Here is a 16,437-nt window from a genome sequence, read left to right as displayed (position 1 = left end):
TTCCATTGTGTAAATAAAAAAAATTGCTGGCAGAAAAAATTAACAAAATAATGGGTGGCGCTCTCAGTGTAGCAACATGCTATCCCTGAGGAGAGCAGCCCAAATTTCACACAGAGAAATCTGTTGAGACAAAAAGAGTAATACAATACAAAACAAAAACAATACAAAAACAACATTATACAATACATTGTACTGTATTGTACTGCATTGTATTGTATTACTGGTTGTCACAACAGGCTTCTCTTAGTGAAATTCAGACATGCTTTCCCCAGGGAGAAGACAGACAGAAATGATGGACTGGCAAAATAGCAGAATGGACAGGAAAACCATTTCCAGAAACCCAGGCTTTGACACACACAGACCTGGAGGACTCTAGTGAACAGTTCTTCTTCACAGCACCCCAATAACTTTTCACAGTAAGAAGGAGGAGAAGAAACAGGAGAAGAAGAAAGGGATGAAGAAGAAGGAGGAGGAGGAGGAGAAGAAGGAGGAGGAGGAGAAAAAGAAGAAAACAAAGGAGAAGAAGTAGAAGCAGGAGAAGAAGGTGAAGAAGGAGGAGGAGGAGAAGAAGATGATGATGATGATGACGTTGAAAAAGAACAAGACGAAGAAGACAAAGAAGAAGAAGGAAGAGAAGACAACAACGACACAGAAGGAGAACACGACAAAAAATACGAAGAAGAAGAAGAAGAATCTAACCTCCTGCACGGCCACCAACATGACAGTGAGGACGACGACCTTGAAGATGTGGATCTCAGCCAGGCGCCACAGGAAGGTGGTCAGGGAGTCCCAGAAGTCGGCCATCTTCACCAGGATCTGGGTGCGGGCCAGCCACATCTTGAAGCGGCCTTTCTCTGCACACGTAACACACCAGGTTATCATCACGCAGTAGACTTTTTTTGTGTGTGTGTGTGTTTTCACGGTCACTGATCCCGTGACCCGGCCTGGTTGTGGGAACGCAGCACTGCCGAACACATCACCAACTGTCTCCATTCCCAGGGCTGTATTCAAGAGAGCATCATGCCTGCGGGTAAATGTGTAGCCGCGGGTAATCTGCCTGAGGCAAGGCAAACTGCCCGAGGGAAAGCAATATCCGGTGTTCAGGAACACAAGAGCCTACCTGTGGGTCCACAAACCCGAAGGCAATTCACCCTTAATATCTGCCAAGGGTAACAGCTCATGAAGTAGAGATAAATATGGCGAATCCTATCGCTGGTTTTGCTGAGGGAAAACAGGCGGTTTTTTTTAATACAGCCCTGGATGGTTTGATCTCATCCTTTGCTTGCTTGGCAGTCAAAAATGACGTATTGAGTCTGGCAACCCCCACCCCCGAAAGCGGAGTATGGCTGCCTATATGGTGGGGTAAAAACGGTCATACACGTAAAAGCCCACTCGTGTGCATACGAGTGAACGTGGGAGTTGCAGCCGACGAATGCAGAAGAAGAAGAAGAGTCTGGCAGACGTCATTATATTCAACATGAATTACGTATGTAGTTGTGAAGTGAGTGCACTTGGAGACGATAAATGATGGAAGGCCCGAAATTTGCAGATTGTCAAAATTCATTCATTCCAGAGAAATATTTGAATCCAAACTGTTATTTTATCTTATTTTTGCAATTAGCTGAAAAGCAGGGAGGACAATGTGCTTGAAATTGGGGGTGGGGAAAAGGGGGTGGGGGGTGGGGTAGAGAGAAGGGGGCAGGGGGGAATTCATCAGCATGTGAAAGTGGCCCCTAAATTCGTCAAGTTGCTGACTCTGTCTCAGCAATGCTTTGCCACTGAAGCTTTTTTCTTTTTTCTTTTTTTTTTTTCTTTTTTTTTTTTTAATCATCACAGTAAGTGAAGGAATTAACTGTGATGCGTTGAGAAGTAAAAGAGTATGCGAAGAAGGGAATCCCCAGGACTTTTCTGCCTGAGTGCACTTAGCCTGTCTTGAATATGAAGATCACTTCACCTTCAAGGTAAACTGTACCCGCAGGTCCCTGCCATGTCGAGGGTAAAGGGGGAGGGGAAGAATGTGCTCAAACTGTGTATCAGTATCAGTATCAGTAGCTCAAGGAGGTGTCACTGCGATCGGTCAAATCCATATACTCTACACCACATCTGCCAAGCAGATGCCTGACCAGCAGCGTAAACCAACACGCTTAGTCAGGCCTCGAGAAAAAAAAAATAAATAAAAAAATAAAATAAAATAAAATAACAACAACAAAAAAAACAAAAAAAAATTTAATACAAATAACAAAAATAAATAAATAAATAAATAAAATAAAATAACATAATAAATAAATAAATAAAATAAAATAAATAAATAAAAAAGAATATATAAATACATAAAAATACTACTACTACTACAACTCTAAGCGCGCGCACACACACACACACACACACACAAACAAAAAAGATGATAAATAAAAAAATGTAAAACAAGCAGACACACCTTCACACATACACACACACACACATGCATAACAGATATGCAACAAACATGCAGTTTCACAGAATAACTGAATACACAGAATACACAGAATCACTGTGTACACTTTACACAAGTGACAGGAAAGAGAAATTAAGTCCTACTAGGTCTTATCACCTATCTCCTTTCATTTACAAAACACCTCACAGTGACTGGAATTTATCAGCATCAAGCGTCTTGGATCACCTGGCATGACTTAAGCGGAAGGTAAATTCAATGGAGGTGGTGGTGGTGGTGGTGGTGATCAGACAAAAACAAACAAACGCCAACACACAAGAGGTTCATCGAAGCATACAGATATATTCAACAGACAAACAACCCAGACAAAGAGAATCAACAGAATACACTCTCCCAGCAATACCCCTCAAAATTAATTTTCCAAAAACAAACAAAAAAAACCCAACCAACATGTTTGCTGGTCAAAGATATCCCACCCACCCGACCTCCAGATTTGTTGGTCTGGCTGTTCCACGTTCACAATCTTCCAAGTTCTAAAAATCTGTTTAATAGTCAAATATATCTTCTCATCTTTTGGTCTGGTCAATTCATGCTTATCATCTTAAACATATATCTTTAAAATAAAAAAAAATAAAAAAAAAAAAAAAAATCACAATGCCAGCACTCTTGGCCCAGTAGTATGGAAGAAACAAACTGCCACTTCTCAGTCTGTCACGTGGATTCCCCAGTTCAGTTTAACTCTCTCCATACGAACGGCGAAAGAGACGACGACGTTAACAGCGTTTCACCCCAGTTACCACCATCAAATTATACTGAAGAGGTGAATGTTGACAAAGAATACCACAGTTCTGACGACGGAAGCTAAAGGTTGGGTCATTGAGACACCCACTGGACATCCGAGGGGTCTGTGTAGAGGAGAAGAGAGGACTGGCCGTACTGAGTGAGTTAAAAAGTTGCTCCAAACAACCAAGCACACCTCAAAGAACGTTCATGCATGTGCATGTGAGGGTGTATTTGTTTGCTTGTTTGTGTGTGTACACGAATGGTTGTGCATGGTGTGTACCTGATGAGTGTAGGGGTGATGCTTTTCATTGTAAACGCCATGAGCTCCCTGCCTGGGAGGCATGAGGGTCAATCTGCATTATCATCATTACTATTGTTTGCTTGTCAAACACACAGGGAGGGAGGTGGTAGAATGGTTGAAATGCTCAGCTGCCAACATTGAGACCCCACAAAGGTGTGAGTTCCAATCCCAATCTCACCCTTTTTCCCAAGTTTGACCGGAAAATCAAACTGAGCATCTAGTCATTCAGATGAGACGTTGAACTGAGACCCTGTGTGCAGCACACACTTGGCAGACTGAAAAAGAACCCATGGCAATAAGAGTGTTGCCCTCTGGCAAAATTCTGAAGAAGAAATCCACTCGGATAGGTACACAAACATACATTCATGCACTCAAGGCCTGACTAAGCACGTCGGGTTATGCTACATGGATTTGTCAAAATGCAGTGACGCCTCGTTGGGAAACTGAAACTGAAACTTGTCAAAGATACCCCCCCCCACCCATCCCCACTCCCCCTCACCTTTTGGTCTGGGTGAAGCACATTCCTCATCTTCAGTTTCTGTCTCTGAAGTCATCAGCTCACACCATGACCTCACCCACTGGTTGTATCGGTTGGCTGCTTCTGCCTCCTCTTCCCGCCTGTATGCAAGTAAAGTTACACAAAATTTTCAATGTGTCAACATGGAATATCAAAGCTTTTCTGGGAGTTAAGTTACACAAAATTTTCAATGTGTCAACATGGAATATCAAATCTTTTCTGGGAGTAAAGTTACAAAATATTTTCAATGTGTCATCTTGCAAATTTACTATCGAAATTTTTTCTAGGAGTGAAGTTACAAAACATTTGCAATGTGCCAACATGGAAATTTATGATTAAATGTTTTCTGGGAGTAAAGTTACAAAATATTTTCAATGTGCCAACATGGAATATCAAATCTTTTTCTGGGAGTAAAGTTACAAAATATTTTGAATGAGCCAACATGGAAATTTATGATTAAATGTTTTCTGGGAGTAAAGTTACAAAATATTTTCAATGTGTCAACATGGAATATCAAATCTTTTCTGGGAGTAAAGTTACAAAACATTTTGAATGTGTCAACATGGAATATCAAAGCTTTTTCTGGGAGTAAAGTTACAAAGTATTTTCAATGTGTCAACATGGAAATTTATGACTAAATCTTTTCTGGGAGTTAAGTTACAAATATTTTCAATGTGTCAACAAGGAATATCAAATCTTTTCTGGGAGTAAAGTTACAAAATATTTTCAATGTGTCATCTTGCAAATTTACTATCGAATTTTTTTTCTAGGAGTGAAGTTACAAAACATTTGCAATGTGCCAACATGAAAAATCTGAAAAAAATCTTTGCTCGAAGTAAAATGACAAAATACTTATTATGATGATAGCAATTTAATCTATGTAGTGCCAACCCTTGTAAAACCATCCACCACTGCACTGTACAGTTTAAAAACTGGTGTGTAAAACATGCATTTCAACAACATGAAAATTATTACCATATCTTTTCGACAGTGTAAAACTGGAAACGGGTTAGAAAATCATCATCAAATCTTTTTTCTCAAAGTTACAAAGTATTTGCAATGTGTCGACATGAAAATTATTACCAAATCTTTTTGCATGTGTAAGACTGAAAACTGGTTTCTCTGGATTTTTTTTTCCTTGTATCTTAAAACTGGTCAGAAATCAAAAACCATTAATAGCTCTGAATCAACTTTTCATTGTATTATCAATTTTTTGTCTTTGAAGGAGCACTTGCAGAAACACTTTTTTTTTTCTTCAGTGCTTTGAAACCGGGCACAATTCATCCCTTTCATGAACACATATTTTTGACACTTTCTGCCTTGTTTATATATATAACGCCATGGATGAAATTGCTGTAGAGGCTTTTTTTTATCAGGAAAGAACTACAGCAACATCTTCGCAATAGCATTTCTGTGCAATACAACTTAAAAGCTCACTGGAATGTGTCCTCTCTATGTGTTTGCTCATATCAAACAGATGGTAAAATAACTAACACCACCTTATAAAATAACTGCTACCACCTTGTTTCCACATTATGTTTTGGAAAGAAAACAGTATTGCCAAGAAGTTGCTGATAGTTCTGCTTCACTGGGATGTTGTCCTCTCTATGTGTTTGCTCATATCAAACAGATGGTAAAATAACTAATAACAACATGTATAAAAACAAGAGAGGCAAGGCCTTCAAGACTCACTTGTGATACACTTGAAAAAAAATCCAAGCTTTTTATGTATTGAGTATAATTTCAAAATGTAATGTTTAAGATGAGAAAGATAAGTTTAAAGCAAATTAAGTCCCCTAGCATTAATTACAGAGTAATTTCCCTTTTTTACTATCTGCACCAAAACGTTTGCAAAATAAATAAAACTTCCATGCTTAGCAAAGGAAGTTTTTGTTTGAACAAAAAATGATAAAAATGACTGCTCTTGTTGTTGTGTCAGAATATCAGATCAAAGTGCCAAGTTTAGAGAATACAAAAAATATAAATATAACAGTAAATGCAGTTTGCATATAATTAGGCTTCATTTTTTTTTTTTTTGTGCCCATCCCAGAGGTGCAATATTGTTTTAAACAAGATGACTGGAAAGAACTGAATTTTTCCTATTTTTATGCCTAATTTGGTGTCAACTGACAAAGTATTTGCAGAGAAAATGTCAATGTTAAAGTTTACCACGGACACACAGACACACACACACACACAAAGACAACCGAACACCGGGTTAAAACATAGACTCACTTTGTTTACACAAGTGAGTCAACTAGTATTGCCAAGATGCTGCTGTTAGCTCTTTTTCACAGGAATGTGTCCTATGTGTTTGCTCATATCAAACAGATGGTAAAATAACCAATAACACCTTGTAAAATAACTAATACCACCTTGTTTCCATTTTGGAATGAATATCAAAGACAACCGTTTGTTTGTTTTTGTTGTCGTATTTTAATTTGTGTGACCATGTCTTGCGGAATGAACAGGACAAGAGACTTCTCCCCTCCTCAAACCCTCATCCCCCTTGATATATATTATGTTTTGGAAAGAATATCAAAGACACCTGTTTATTTATGTTTTGTTGTTGTTGTCGTTGTTTATAATTTGTGTGTGACCATATCTTGCAGAATGAACACAACAAGAGAATTCTCCCCTTCCCAACCCTTTATCCCCCTTGACATACATCATGTTTTTGAAAGAACATCAAAGACACCAACTTACGTATGTTTTTATTATTGTTTTTTTATATATAATAATTTGTGTGACCACGTCTTGCAGAACGAACAGAACAGGAGACTTCTCCCCTTCCCAACAACCCCTTATCCCCCTTGATACATATGTTTTGGAAAAAATATCACAGACACCTGTTGTTGTTTTTTACGTTTAGTTGTTGTTGTTTTTGGGTTTATTTTTTATAAAGTTATGTGACCATGTCTTGCAGAACGAACATGAACAAAGATACTTCTCCCTCTCCCCAACCCCTTTATCCTCCCCCCTCATGGTCTGACCTGTAGCGGTCAGTGGCGGAGAGTCGCAGGAAGGGTTTGTGGAAGTAGTGGACCTGCAGGATGATGACGATGAGGAAGGAGGTGGGGGTGAGCAGCTTGATGAACAGCTCCGTGCCGTTGAACTTCTCCAGACCAATGTCCGCCAACCTGTCAGAAACAGAAAGCAAATATGAGGCAAGGACACAATCAACTTCTAACTAAGCAGCTGTTGCTTGGCGTTTCCCATCAACACGCATGCAGGTTAGATTAACCCTTTGAAAGCTGAGATTTGGTGAAATAAGATCAGCATGGCACAAGTTAGAAGTGCTGATAATAATTTTTTTGTAAATGTATCAATGGTCCAGTTGATTTTCCTGAACAAAAGTAATGCAATCAAAAGAGGAAGAAGTCCAAAATACAGAAAGGTGACTGACATCCTGACCCGTGAGGTATGCCGCATCTCAGTGAGGCGACAGCCTTTCACTGACGAGCACATTCATCAGCAGGAGTCGAGGGGTTAAGAGATGCAGAGACACAGAAACACACAATGTTCATGGTGTGGTCAGGCATGTAGCAACACTCATTTTCTCCGTGTTTGTAAAGCGCTTAGAGCTTCGTCTCCGACCGAGGATAGGCGCTATATAAGTACCCATATCAATCAAATCAATCAATTTAAGCTATTGCAATGCATCGTTGAATGAATGATCTCATTATCTGAAGAAAAGTGATCACGCTGTGTTATGTTTAATGTTAAGTCCACGCGAGAGAAAAGACAAATTTCTGTGAGTTTACAGAAAACAAAGTTGTATCATATCTTATCCCATCTAATCTTCAAACAAATGAGCAGAAAGCGCCAACTTCTTAGATAATGAAAGAGAGTGTGTGTGGGCGTGCATGTGTGTGTGTGTGTGTGTGTGTGAGAGAGAGAGAGAGAGACAGCATGTGTGTGTGTGTCTCCTCCCCCCCCCCCCCCCCCAACCCCACCTTACCATGAATGAATGCATGTGTCTGTAAAAGAAAACAAAACGAAACAAAAAAAAAAAAAAAAGAACTGCCAACTGACGTGTTGTTGTCCCATCCTGTGTTGTTCTGCCAGTAGCCGGGGAAGAGCTCAAACTGGTAGGTGTAGAGGATGATGAGCACGCCCATGGAGTACACAATCACCAGCCACCAGAAGGCAAACATAAGGGCCCGCCACAGAGGATACGACACCTGGCAAACATACCCATGTTTCAGAACACAGTTAAAACGTTACCACAAACACACCCATGTTTCAGAACAAAGTTAAAGACGTTCACCAGGAGGAAATATTATTTCTTGTAGCTCTGAGCTCATCATACAGCTAAAGACAACACTCCCACTGATTCTGCCTTGGGCCGTGTTCAGCACCTCACCTCGCATCCTCTTTGTCACTGCCTGATAATAATAACAATAATTATTATCATTTGTCACTGCTTTAAAGTCTTTTCAGAGCAGTTCTTACACCTGTTCCTCTTCGTCGCCTGACTAGCTTGGCAATTCATTTCAAGGCCTTTCTAAATTTCCAGTTCCAGCAGAATGCTAGCGCATGGGTGTCTACTGAAGCTGCCACTGGAATTGTCTGAAGAAATCAACCACATGTGTTGTTGTTTTGGGGGTGTTTTTTTGTTTTTGTTTTGTTTTCTTTCTTAGAAATGGACAAATTTTTGTGTGTGTTTTTTTTGTAATGCTGTAGCATTTTTGTTCGTCTTCCAGAACAAATATGGACATAATGTGCAGGCATACTTTTGCTGGGTACATTTTGGTGTGTGTGTGTAACATTGATGTAATGCGTTATGCATACTAGTTTGCTAGGCATATTTTGATGTGTATATGTATCACTGATGTAATGTGTTATGCAAAATAGTTTGTTTGGTATATTTTGATGTGTATATGCATCACTGATGTAATGTGTTATGCATAATAGTTTGCTGGCTACATTTATGTCAGTGTTACATGAATACTGACATAAATGTGTCATAGCATAATGTTTTCTAAAGCACCCAGAGCAGTTTTCTGGACAGAGAACAATATAAGTATCCATGATCATCATTATCATCATCATCATCATCATTTATAATCATTATTTATCATCATCATTATTAGGCCTGACTAAGCGTGTTGGGTTACGCTGCTGGACAGGCATCTGCTTAGCAGATGTGGCGTGGCATATATGGATTTGTCTGACCGCAGTGACGCCTCCTTGAGTAACTGAACTGAACTGAACTGTTATTATGAAAGTGAGATGGTTGGAGCACCTGCTACCAGTCTCACCTGGAAGCAGATGACGAAGAGGAGGAAGAGGATCATGCATAATTATTATCATTTAAGTGCGATGGTTGGTGTATCTGCTAGTAGTCTCACCTGGAAGCAGATGACGAAGAGGAGGAAGAGGATCATGTAGATGATGCGGTAGATGACCACCTCCTGCACGGCCATCAGCAGCAGCATCCCCGCACACACGAAGATCCAGTACTTGCTCAGCACCTCCATTAAAAAGCGACCTGCAAGACGATGGGGAAAAAAAAACAAAAAAAAACATAAATGTTCCTTCTCCCCTACACAGTCAATGAATATATTTGACAGTGACAATGTAAAAATAAAATAATATATATATATATTTCAATTCCTGCTCCCCCCCCCTCCTCCCCACACACACACAGTCAGTTAGTACAGGACAATGACAGTGCAAAGTAACCTAATGCAATTCATCTTTCCACCCACAAACAGTCAGTATTATATCACAACACCAAGTCACACATACCTGATAATGTAAATGAGGTGTGGTTATTTTTCAACTGGCAATAACCACGCCTCCGCTATGGTACCACCAGTGAGTGCAATTTTCAAGTCATGCTTTCGGTTTTTTTTTTGGTTTTTTTTTGTTTGTTTGTTTTTCATTTTCAAGGATGAAATTTTTTCCTATTCTTTTTCTTTTTAAAAAAAAAACTTTTCTCTCTCACACTCATTCAACAAGACCTTTTTTTTCCAATTTCATTATTAATTTATCAGAACTGTGAAAAACTGTCTCTGTTCCATATGGCAAACTTTTATGAATCAGGAGCTCTTAACATGTACATTTTAGTTTCAATCAACAAGAGTTTCTGTGACACAGACTTGTCACCTTATGTATTTGTGTCTATCTAACCTACACCCAAGCAGCTCAATTCAAAGTGAGATGACAGGTATATTCAAGTCTCCTGCAGATGGTTGTCTGTTGGATATCTCGCAGCTTTCTATCATGTATAAAACTGGAAGGAAAAAACAAAACAAAACCCCCCTTATTTTCCACATTTGAAATATAATTATCAGTACATCCCTCCCTTCTTTCCATGAATTTTACTGCAACTGACAGACGGTTGTCTGTTGGAACTCTCGCAGCTTTCTATCATGTATAAAACTGGAAGGAAAAAAACAACAAAAACCCCCTTATTTTCCACATTTGAAATAGAATTATCAGTACATCCCTCCCTTCTTTCCATGAATTTTACTGCAACTGACATGCAAAACTTTGACTTTAATCAAGGCAAATATGGCTATAGACAGGACAAAATATTGTATATTCAGTGCAAAATGAAACAAGGAGGAAAAGATTCGGATTCTGATTCGGATGATTTATTCATATAGGCCATTGCCCCTTATGAAGGGGTGCAGTATACAACATTATTAAACATGCAAGTGCACAAGGCGAAACAATCATCAAAGGAATTATGATATCATTATTGATCTTAACTTAAATGCTTTATATATGTGAATGGACAAATTCTTTACAATGTTTTTTTTTTATTAGATGCCATCAAGACTTAGCCGAAACTGATTTGGAAACTTAAAATACTTTCGTGGAATATACTGTTCTCTTAATTTACTTAAAGCAAGACAACATAAAATAAAGTGTAATTCATCTTCAACACCACTTCTGCACAGAGGGCAATTCAACTCATCCACAGTATGCTTTCTGTACCGATAATAATGTTGAGCAATTTCAAGGAGGAAAAGAGAAATGGAGAGTGGAAAGAAATTAATCAATCAAAACAGTTTAAAAGGATGTAACACACGAAAGTAAGGATCATGCATGCACCTGTGATGCAGTCAATTTGATGAAAATATTGCACAGGAATAATCTCGTGTGTGTGTGTGTGTGTGTGTGTGTGTGTGTGTGTGTGTGTGTTTATCAGCTGGCCGCCGCTCTTTAACTGTCTCTGGACCTTACACTTACAATGAATTTCTCCTATCACTTCATCAAATCTCTGGTCTTAACTCACTCAGTACGGCCAGTCCTTTCTTCTCCTCTACACAGACAGCTCGGATGTCCAGTGGGTGTCTCAATGACCCAACCTTTAGCTTCCGTCGTCAGAATTGTGGTATTCTTTGTCAACATTCACCTCTTCAGTGTAAGAGCCTTCCGCTTGTAATATTTTGATGGTGGTAATTGGGGTGAAACGCTGTTAACGTCGTCTCTTTCGCCGTTCGTATGGAGAGAGTTAAAACCTACTTCTTTCCAAAACAGCCCCCAACCTCCCAACTTCTTGAGCCATCATCCCCTACTTCTCTTTGTTTGGTCAATAGCTACTCTAGCTTTTTATTTACATGAACTTTTTGTCTTTCATCCGTCTGAATCAGAAGTTACACATGCATGTGAATGAATGGTGTGAAAGCACTTTGATGTGTCTCTGCAAAAGATTCAGCACTATATAAATACTACCACAATCATCATTTTCATTATCAGAAATAGTATCATCATTATTATCATTTTCAACATTATCATTATTATTTTCTTTCCTGGCACAGTTACCCTCCAAATCATGTTTCTCTTTATTCAAAATAAGTTAGCATAGCTTTCCAAACTGTGTACGTATGTGTTTGTGTGCATGTAAACAATCTGACCATTTAGTTTGTTAAAAAGTTTACTTTTGTGAGCAATTTGCAATCTGAACACTTAGTTTTGTTAAAAACCTGCATTCTGGTATTTTTGTTAAAAAGCAGCCATCTAACAGTTTGGTTTTGTTAAAAAGCAGTCAAATAGCCATTCAGTTTTGTTAAAGAGCAGCGATATAACCTTTTTTTAAGCAGCCATCTAATCATTCTTTTCTGTTAAAAAAAAAAAAGCAGTCATCTGGTTAGTTTTGTTAAATCTGAAATCTCACCATTTAGTTTAGTTAAAAAGCTGCAATCCAGATATTTGGTTTTGTTAAAAATTTGCAATCTAACCATTTGTTTTGTTAAAAATTTGCAATCTAACCATTTATTAAAAATTTGCAATCTAACCATTTGTTTTGTTAAAAAAATAAAAATAAAAAAAAGCAGCAATCTCACCATTCTTTTTGGTTAAAAGTAGCCATGTAACTATTAAATTTTGATGCATAAAAAAAAAAAAAAAATCCTGAAAATATTAGAGGACAGGGAAAAGGGGTTAGGTACAGTTGTTTAATGCTTAAATAATTTCAGCATAACTCATCATAATAAAAGCATGCAGAAGCAGACTTATGCAGCATGCAAACCAGCATTCTTCCTCACATTCCATCCCTCAGCTTAAGTAACACAGAAAGAGATCAATCGATCAAGAGAGTGAGAGAGAGCTGAAAACAGATATCAAAGTTATGGCACAAACCAGTGGTGAGGTAAAATGTTATAAAACAAACAAATAAACAGACACACAACTGTTGACGCATTGGCCGGTGGTTCTTCACAATCAATGTCTGTATCCACGTACCACTTAAATACTTGTTGACAACAACACATGTCACAGACAACATTAAATACGAAAAACAACCAAGATGTTAATGAAAATTTTGAGTCATTCACAATGTACTTTTTTATACCTAAAATCTGAGACATACCAAAATTTGAAAATAAAACACTGCAAAAACAGCACTGAATGACATCAAAAGCATCCGCAAAACTAATATGCATGCATCAAAATAATTTTTAAAGAATTAAAACACACACACACACACACACACACACACACATTCGAAAGATGTCAAAGACCAAACACGAAAACAAGTGTGATGGAACACAAATCACATTACAAACGGAAGACGGAAGGGAAAAAACAAACAACAACAACAACAAAAAACCAGGTCAAATCTACAAGAATAAAATAAAAACAAACAAAAAATACAATAAAACAACAACAAAAACACACCACATATGATACATCACGAAACCACCGACATCAAGGACAAAAAGACAAGGGAAGAGAAGAAAGGGGGGGGCGAAAAAAAGCCAGAAAAACAAAGATTACCAAATACACGAATGGTTGCACTGTCATAGCCATCCATTGAGTCATGAAAGCCCAAATCTGCCAAGAAAGAAGAGAGACAAGAGCATGCAAGCCACAATCAATCTACAAAGCTGTCTACCGACATGACATCAGGCACGCACGATCAACAACGGCCCCCACAGCTGGCCGTCACTGCAACGTTGTCACTGACAGGCAAGGACAAGGGCGATCACGAGTGTTCACGATGCACAACTGGACTGGACATGTTAATTTGTGTGGGTCTGGAATGGGTGTAGTTTTGTCAGAGACCCGGTATGTTGTGTGTCAGCTTCTCGCTTTGTTTGTTTGTTTGTTCACCAAGCAACGAGAACTGTTTTGTGTGACCAAGATCTGGACTGTCAATTGTTGTTGTTGTTTTTGTTGAATAGTTAGCAGCAATATGTAAACTTCTGACTTTATTTGTCTCTTCAACAACAAACAACTATAACTTTTCATGCCACCAAAATCTTGGTGGGTTTTTGTTTTGTTTTGTTTTATTTTGTTTTGTTTTGTTTCTCCTGATCAGTTCTGTATACCTGTCTTCATTTGCTTGATCAATAGACTAAAATCTGGACTTAAAAAAAAGAAGTCAGATACCAATATAATGTAAACTTCTCTGTTCTTTGCTTCTTCTTTATCCCCACCATCTCACAGAAAAAATGTCAAAATTATCTGCCATTTCAAGACTAACATTTTTACTTGCCTTTTTCTTTTTACTTTATTTTGTCTTTTTATCTTTTATTTATTCATTTTTTGTTTTACAATGTGTCTCAACTGAAATTTATGATCAAAAGAAAAAAAATCATTTTAACATGGGGTCGACATTTACCGCTCTTGTGTGAAAGAAAGACGTCTCGCCCTCCTTTAACTGAACTGCTCCTTGGTTCTCAAGCAATATGTCAGAGTTAAACTACCAACTGGTCATCCTGAGTGAAATACTTTTCACTTTTTTTTTTTTTTTTTTTTTTTTAATCATCATTCATATGTTGATCACTTCTGCCCAAGCATCATACACAGAACCAAGACAACATTAGTTTTACACTCCAGACTTTTCTCCCCCAGACCTGGTATCAAAAAAGAAACACAAGACAGCTCAGCACTGAAACTGAACAGACATGCAGCAAGAGGTACAGGAAAATGTTTGCACCCCAAAGATAAAAGTTTCATTTTCAAAGAAGCCAAAGCACAAATTAAATACAATACAGGCAGAGAAGTCTTTCAGGCCCATATTCATAACTAATAAGTTATGTTCATGGCAGTAAGAGCTTCTGAGAGTGATGTTCATAACAACACCACCAATAGTGAGCGTGCAAACAGATCAATCTTACTGGTGAATGATCTCTTCAATCATACAATGTTTTCTTCTTTTCCACCCCACCCCCCTTTTTTTTCCCCCAACATTCTGGCTAACACATATCATTTTCTGTACAATCATTGGCACTGACAAACTGACCTAACGCAGTTCAGAGGAACAAAACCATCAGCAATGAAGACAGAATTCGCTTCTTCGCATTTTCAACACAAAAGGATTTCATTTTGGTTTTTTTTTTTTTTGGCCTTTCCCCCTGTCTCTTGTACAAACTTGATCTCCCCATTCCATCCCCAAAGATATAAGAAAGAAAATTCATGTTGCCATCAAGTCATGGTCCAACGATAAGTGTTTCCACAATTTGTAGTTGACAAGTAAACTGTCCTTTTGGATTTGGATTTAAAAAAAAAAAAAAAAAAAGTCCTTTTGAAAAATAAATCGTTTGATTTTCACCATACATGTTTGGCAGTCACATTCTATTTTGGGGGGCTTTCTTTCTTGTTTCTTTTTTTTTTTCCCCTCAATAATATGTGCAAGTGCGTATATATCTAAATATGCACAGTGTGTGTGTGTGTGTGTGTGTGTGTGTGCACGTGTGCATGCATGTGCTTTTTATTATCATGTGTGCAAACATGTAAAAGAAGAGCTATAGCTCTACCACAGACAATAATCACTTTTCCGTCAAAGCATGTTTAGAGACACAATATTCATCCATCACTACTGCACAAATAAAAGCATGTACAAACATTAATTTCTAACAATGTTGAAGCAGCATGATAAAATGATTTGAATTATCACCATCTGCAAGCATCTACCATGGTCAAAGCAACAATACAAATATTCTAAATCATCACTGTCAAAAATCTGTCATCGTTTTAGTCCAAGAACCAACACAGGCATTAAGATAAAGAATTTTTTTTTTAAAAGCTGAAATTTAGTTTGCAGGCAAAGCAGAATTAAAATAGAATGGTCCATAAATTTAATGCTTCTTGGTCAGAAAAGACAAAATTCAATTAAACATCAATAGTCTACTGATATATTTGTTTCTCAAAATTTTCTGCAATAAAATCATCCATGTTACATGACTATCTCTGTAAAGGTTTCAAAAAAGAGCCATGAGACTTTGAAACATGAGGGCAAAATCATATCAGAACACACACACCTTTAACATTCTTTCATTCCCCCACCCCCCACCCACCCCCACACCACCCCTTTTTTCTTTTCTTTTTTTTTTTTTTAACCTGAGCTGACATGGAATGCTTCTGACTTCCTTCAAACTGAGTTCATACTGATCTACTTTCACTTTGCATGTGTTTAGAATAAAAATCCAACAAAAGAAAGGAAAAAGAAAAAAAAAAGGGGAGCTGTTCTGGAGGCCATTCAGAAAACATGCTCAGAAATGTGAGCACGAAAAGAGAAACAGGAAAGATGTATAATGAGAGAAAATCTTTCTCATTCTGCAAGCTCCAAGCCAAGAAGAGACTTAGATTTTCTTTTAACCATTATCAACCAGAGAGAGAGAGAGAGAGAGAATTCATTCCATGCTGCCAATAACAAATATCAATACTCTGATCATGAAACTATCAACCGTTTTTTGTGACTGAGTTGATACTAGCTGGCTATTATGCCCTTTGCTTCTCTCTCAATCAACATCAATACCTTGATCACAAAACCAACAACTAGGGCAGAGATGAAGATTCACCGAAGGCTATCAATTCAAAGCATTCAACGTTAATATTTCAAGCTTTTCTTATTGAATAAAGAGCAGGGGTTGAGGCAATCGTTAAAATGGATTATATGTATTACATATCCAAACATGACAATCCAATATCAAATCGTGTAAT

The 16,437-nt window shown here is 37.9% G+C and overlaps 1 protein-coding gene across 1 annotated transcript in view; it reads right to left on the bottom strand.

Moving 5' to 3' along the window:
* Positions 1-16,437, bottom strand: part of LOC143285396 (piezo-type mechanosensitive ion channel component 1-like) — a 213,963-nt gene that overhangs the window by 83,989 nt on the left and 113,537 nt on the right. Inside the window, exons 15-20 of the mRNA XM_076592641.1 lie at positions 13,267-13,323; positions 9,387-9,526; positions 8,068-8,216; positions 7,026-7,172; positions 4,015-4,133; positions 700-854 (exon numbers count right to left, since the gene is read on the bottom strand). Of these exons, the coding sequence (XP_076448756.1) occupies positions 700-854; positions 4,015-4,133; positions 7,026-7,172; positions 8,068-8,216; positions 9,387-9,526; positions 13,267-13,323 (767 nt within the window). The remainder of the gene's footprint in view (positions 1-699; positions 855-4,014; positions 4,134-7,025; positions 7,173-8,067; positions 8,217-9,386; positions 9,527-13,266; positions 13,324-16,437) is intronic.

This window comes from Babylonia areolata, chromosome 9 (genome assembly GCF_041734735.1).
Source record: "Babylonia areolata isolate BAREFJ2019XMU chromosome 9, ASM4173473v1, whole genome shotgun sequence".
In the NCBI taxonomy this organism is placed as follows: Eukaryota; Metazoa; Mollusca; class Gastropoda; order Neogastropoda; family Buccinidae; genus Babylonia; species Babylonia areolata.
The sequence above is the reverse complement of the archived record's forward strand: the minus strand, read 5'-3'. Positions and strand labels throughout refer to the sequence as shown.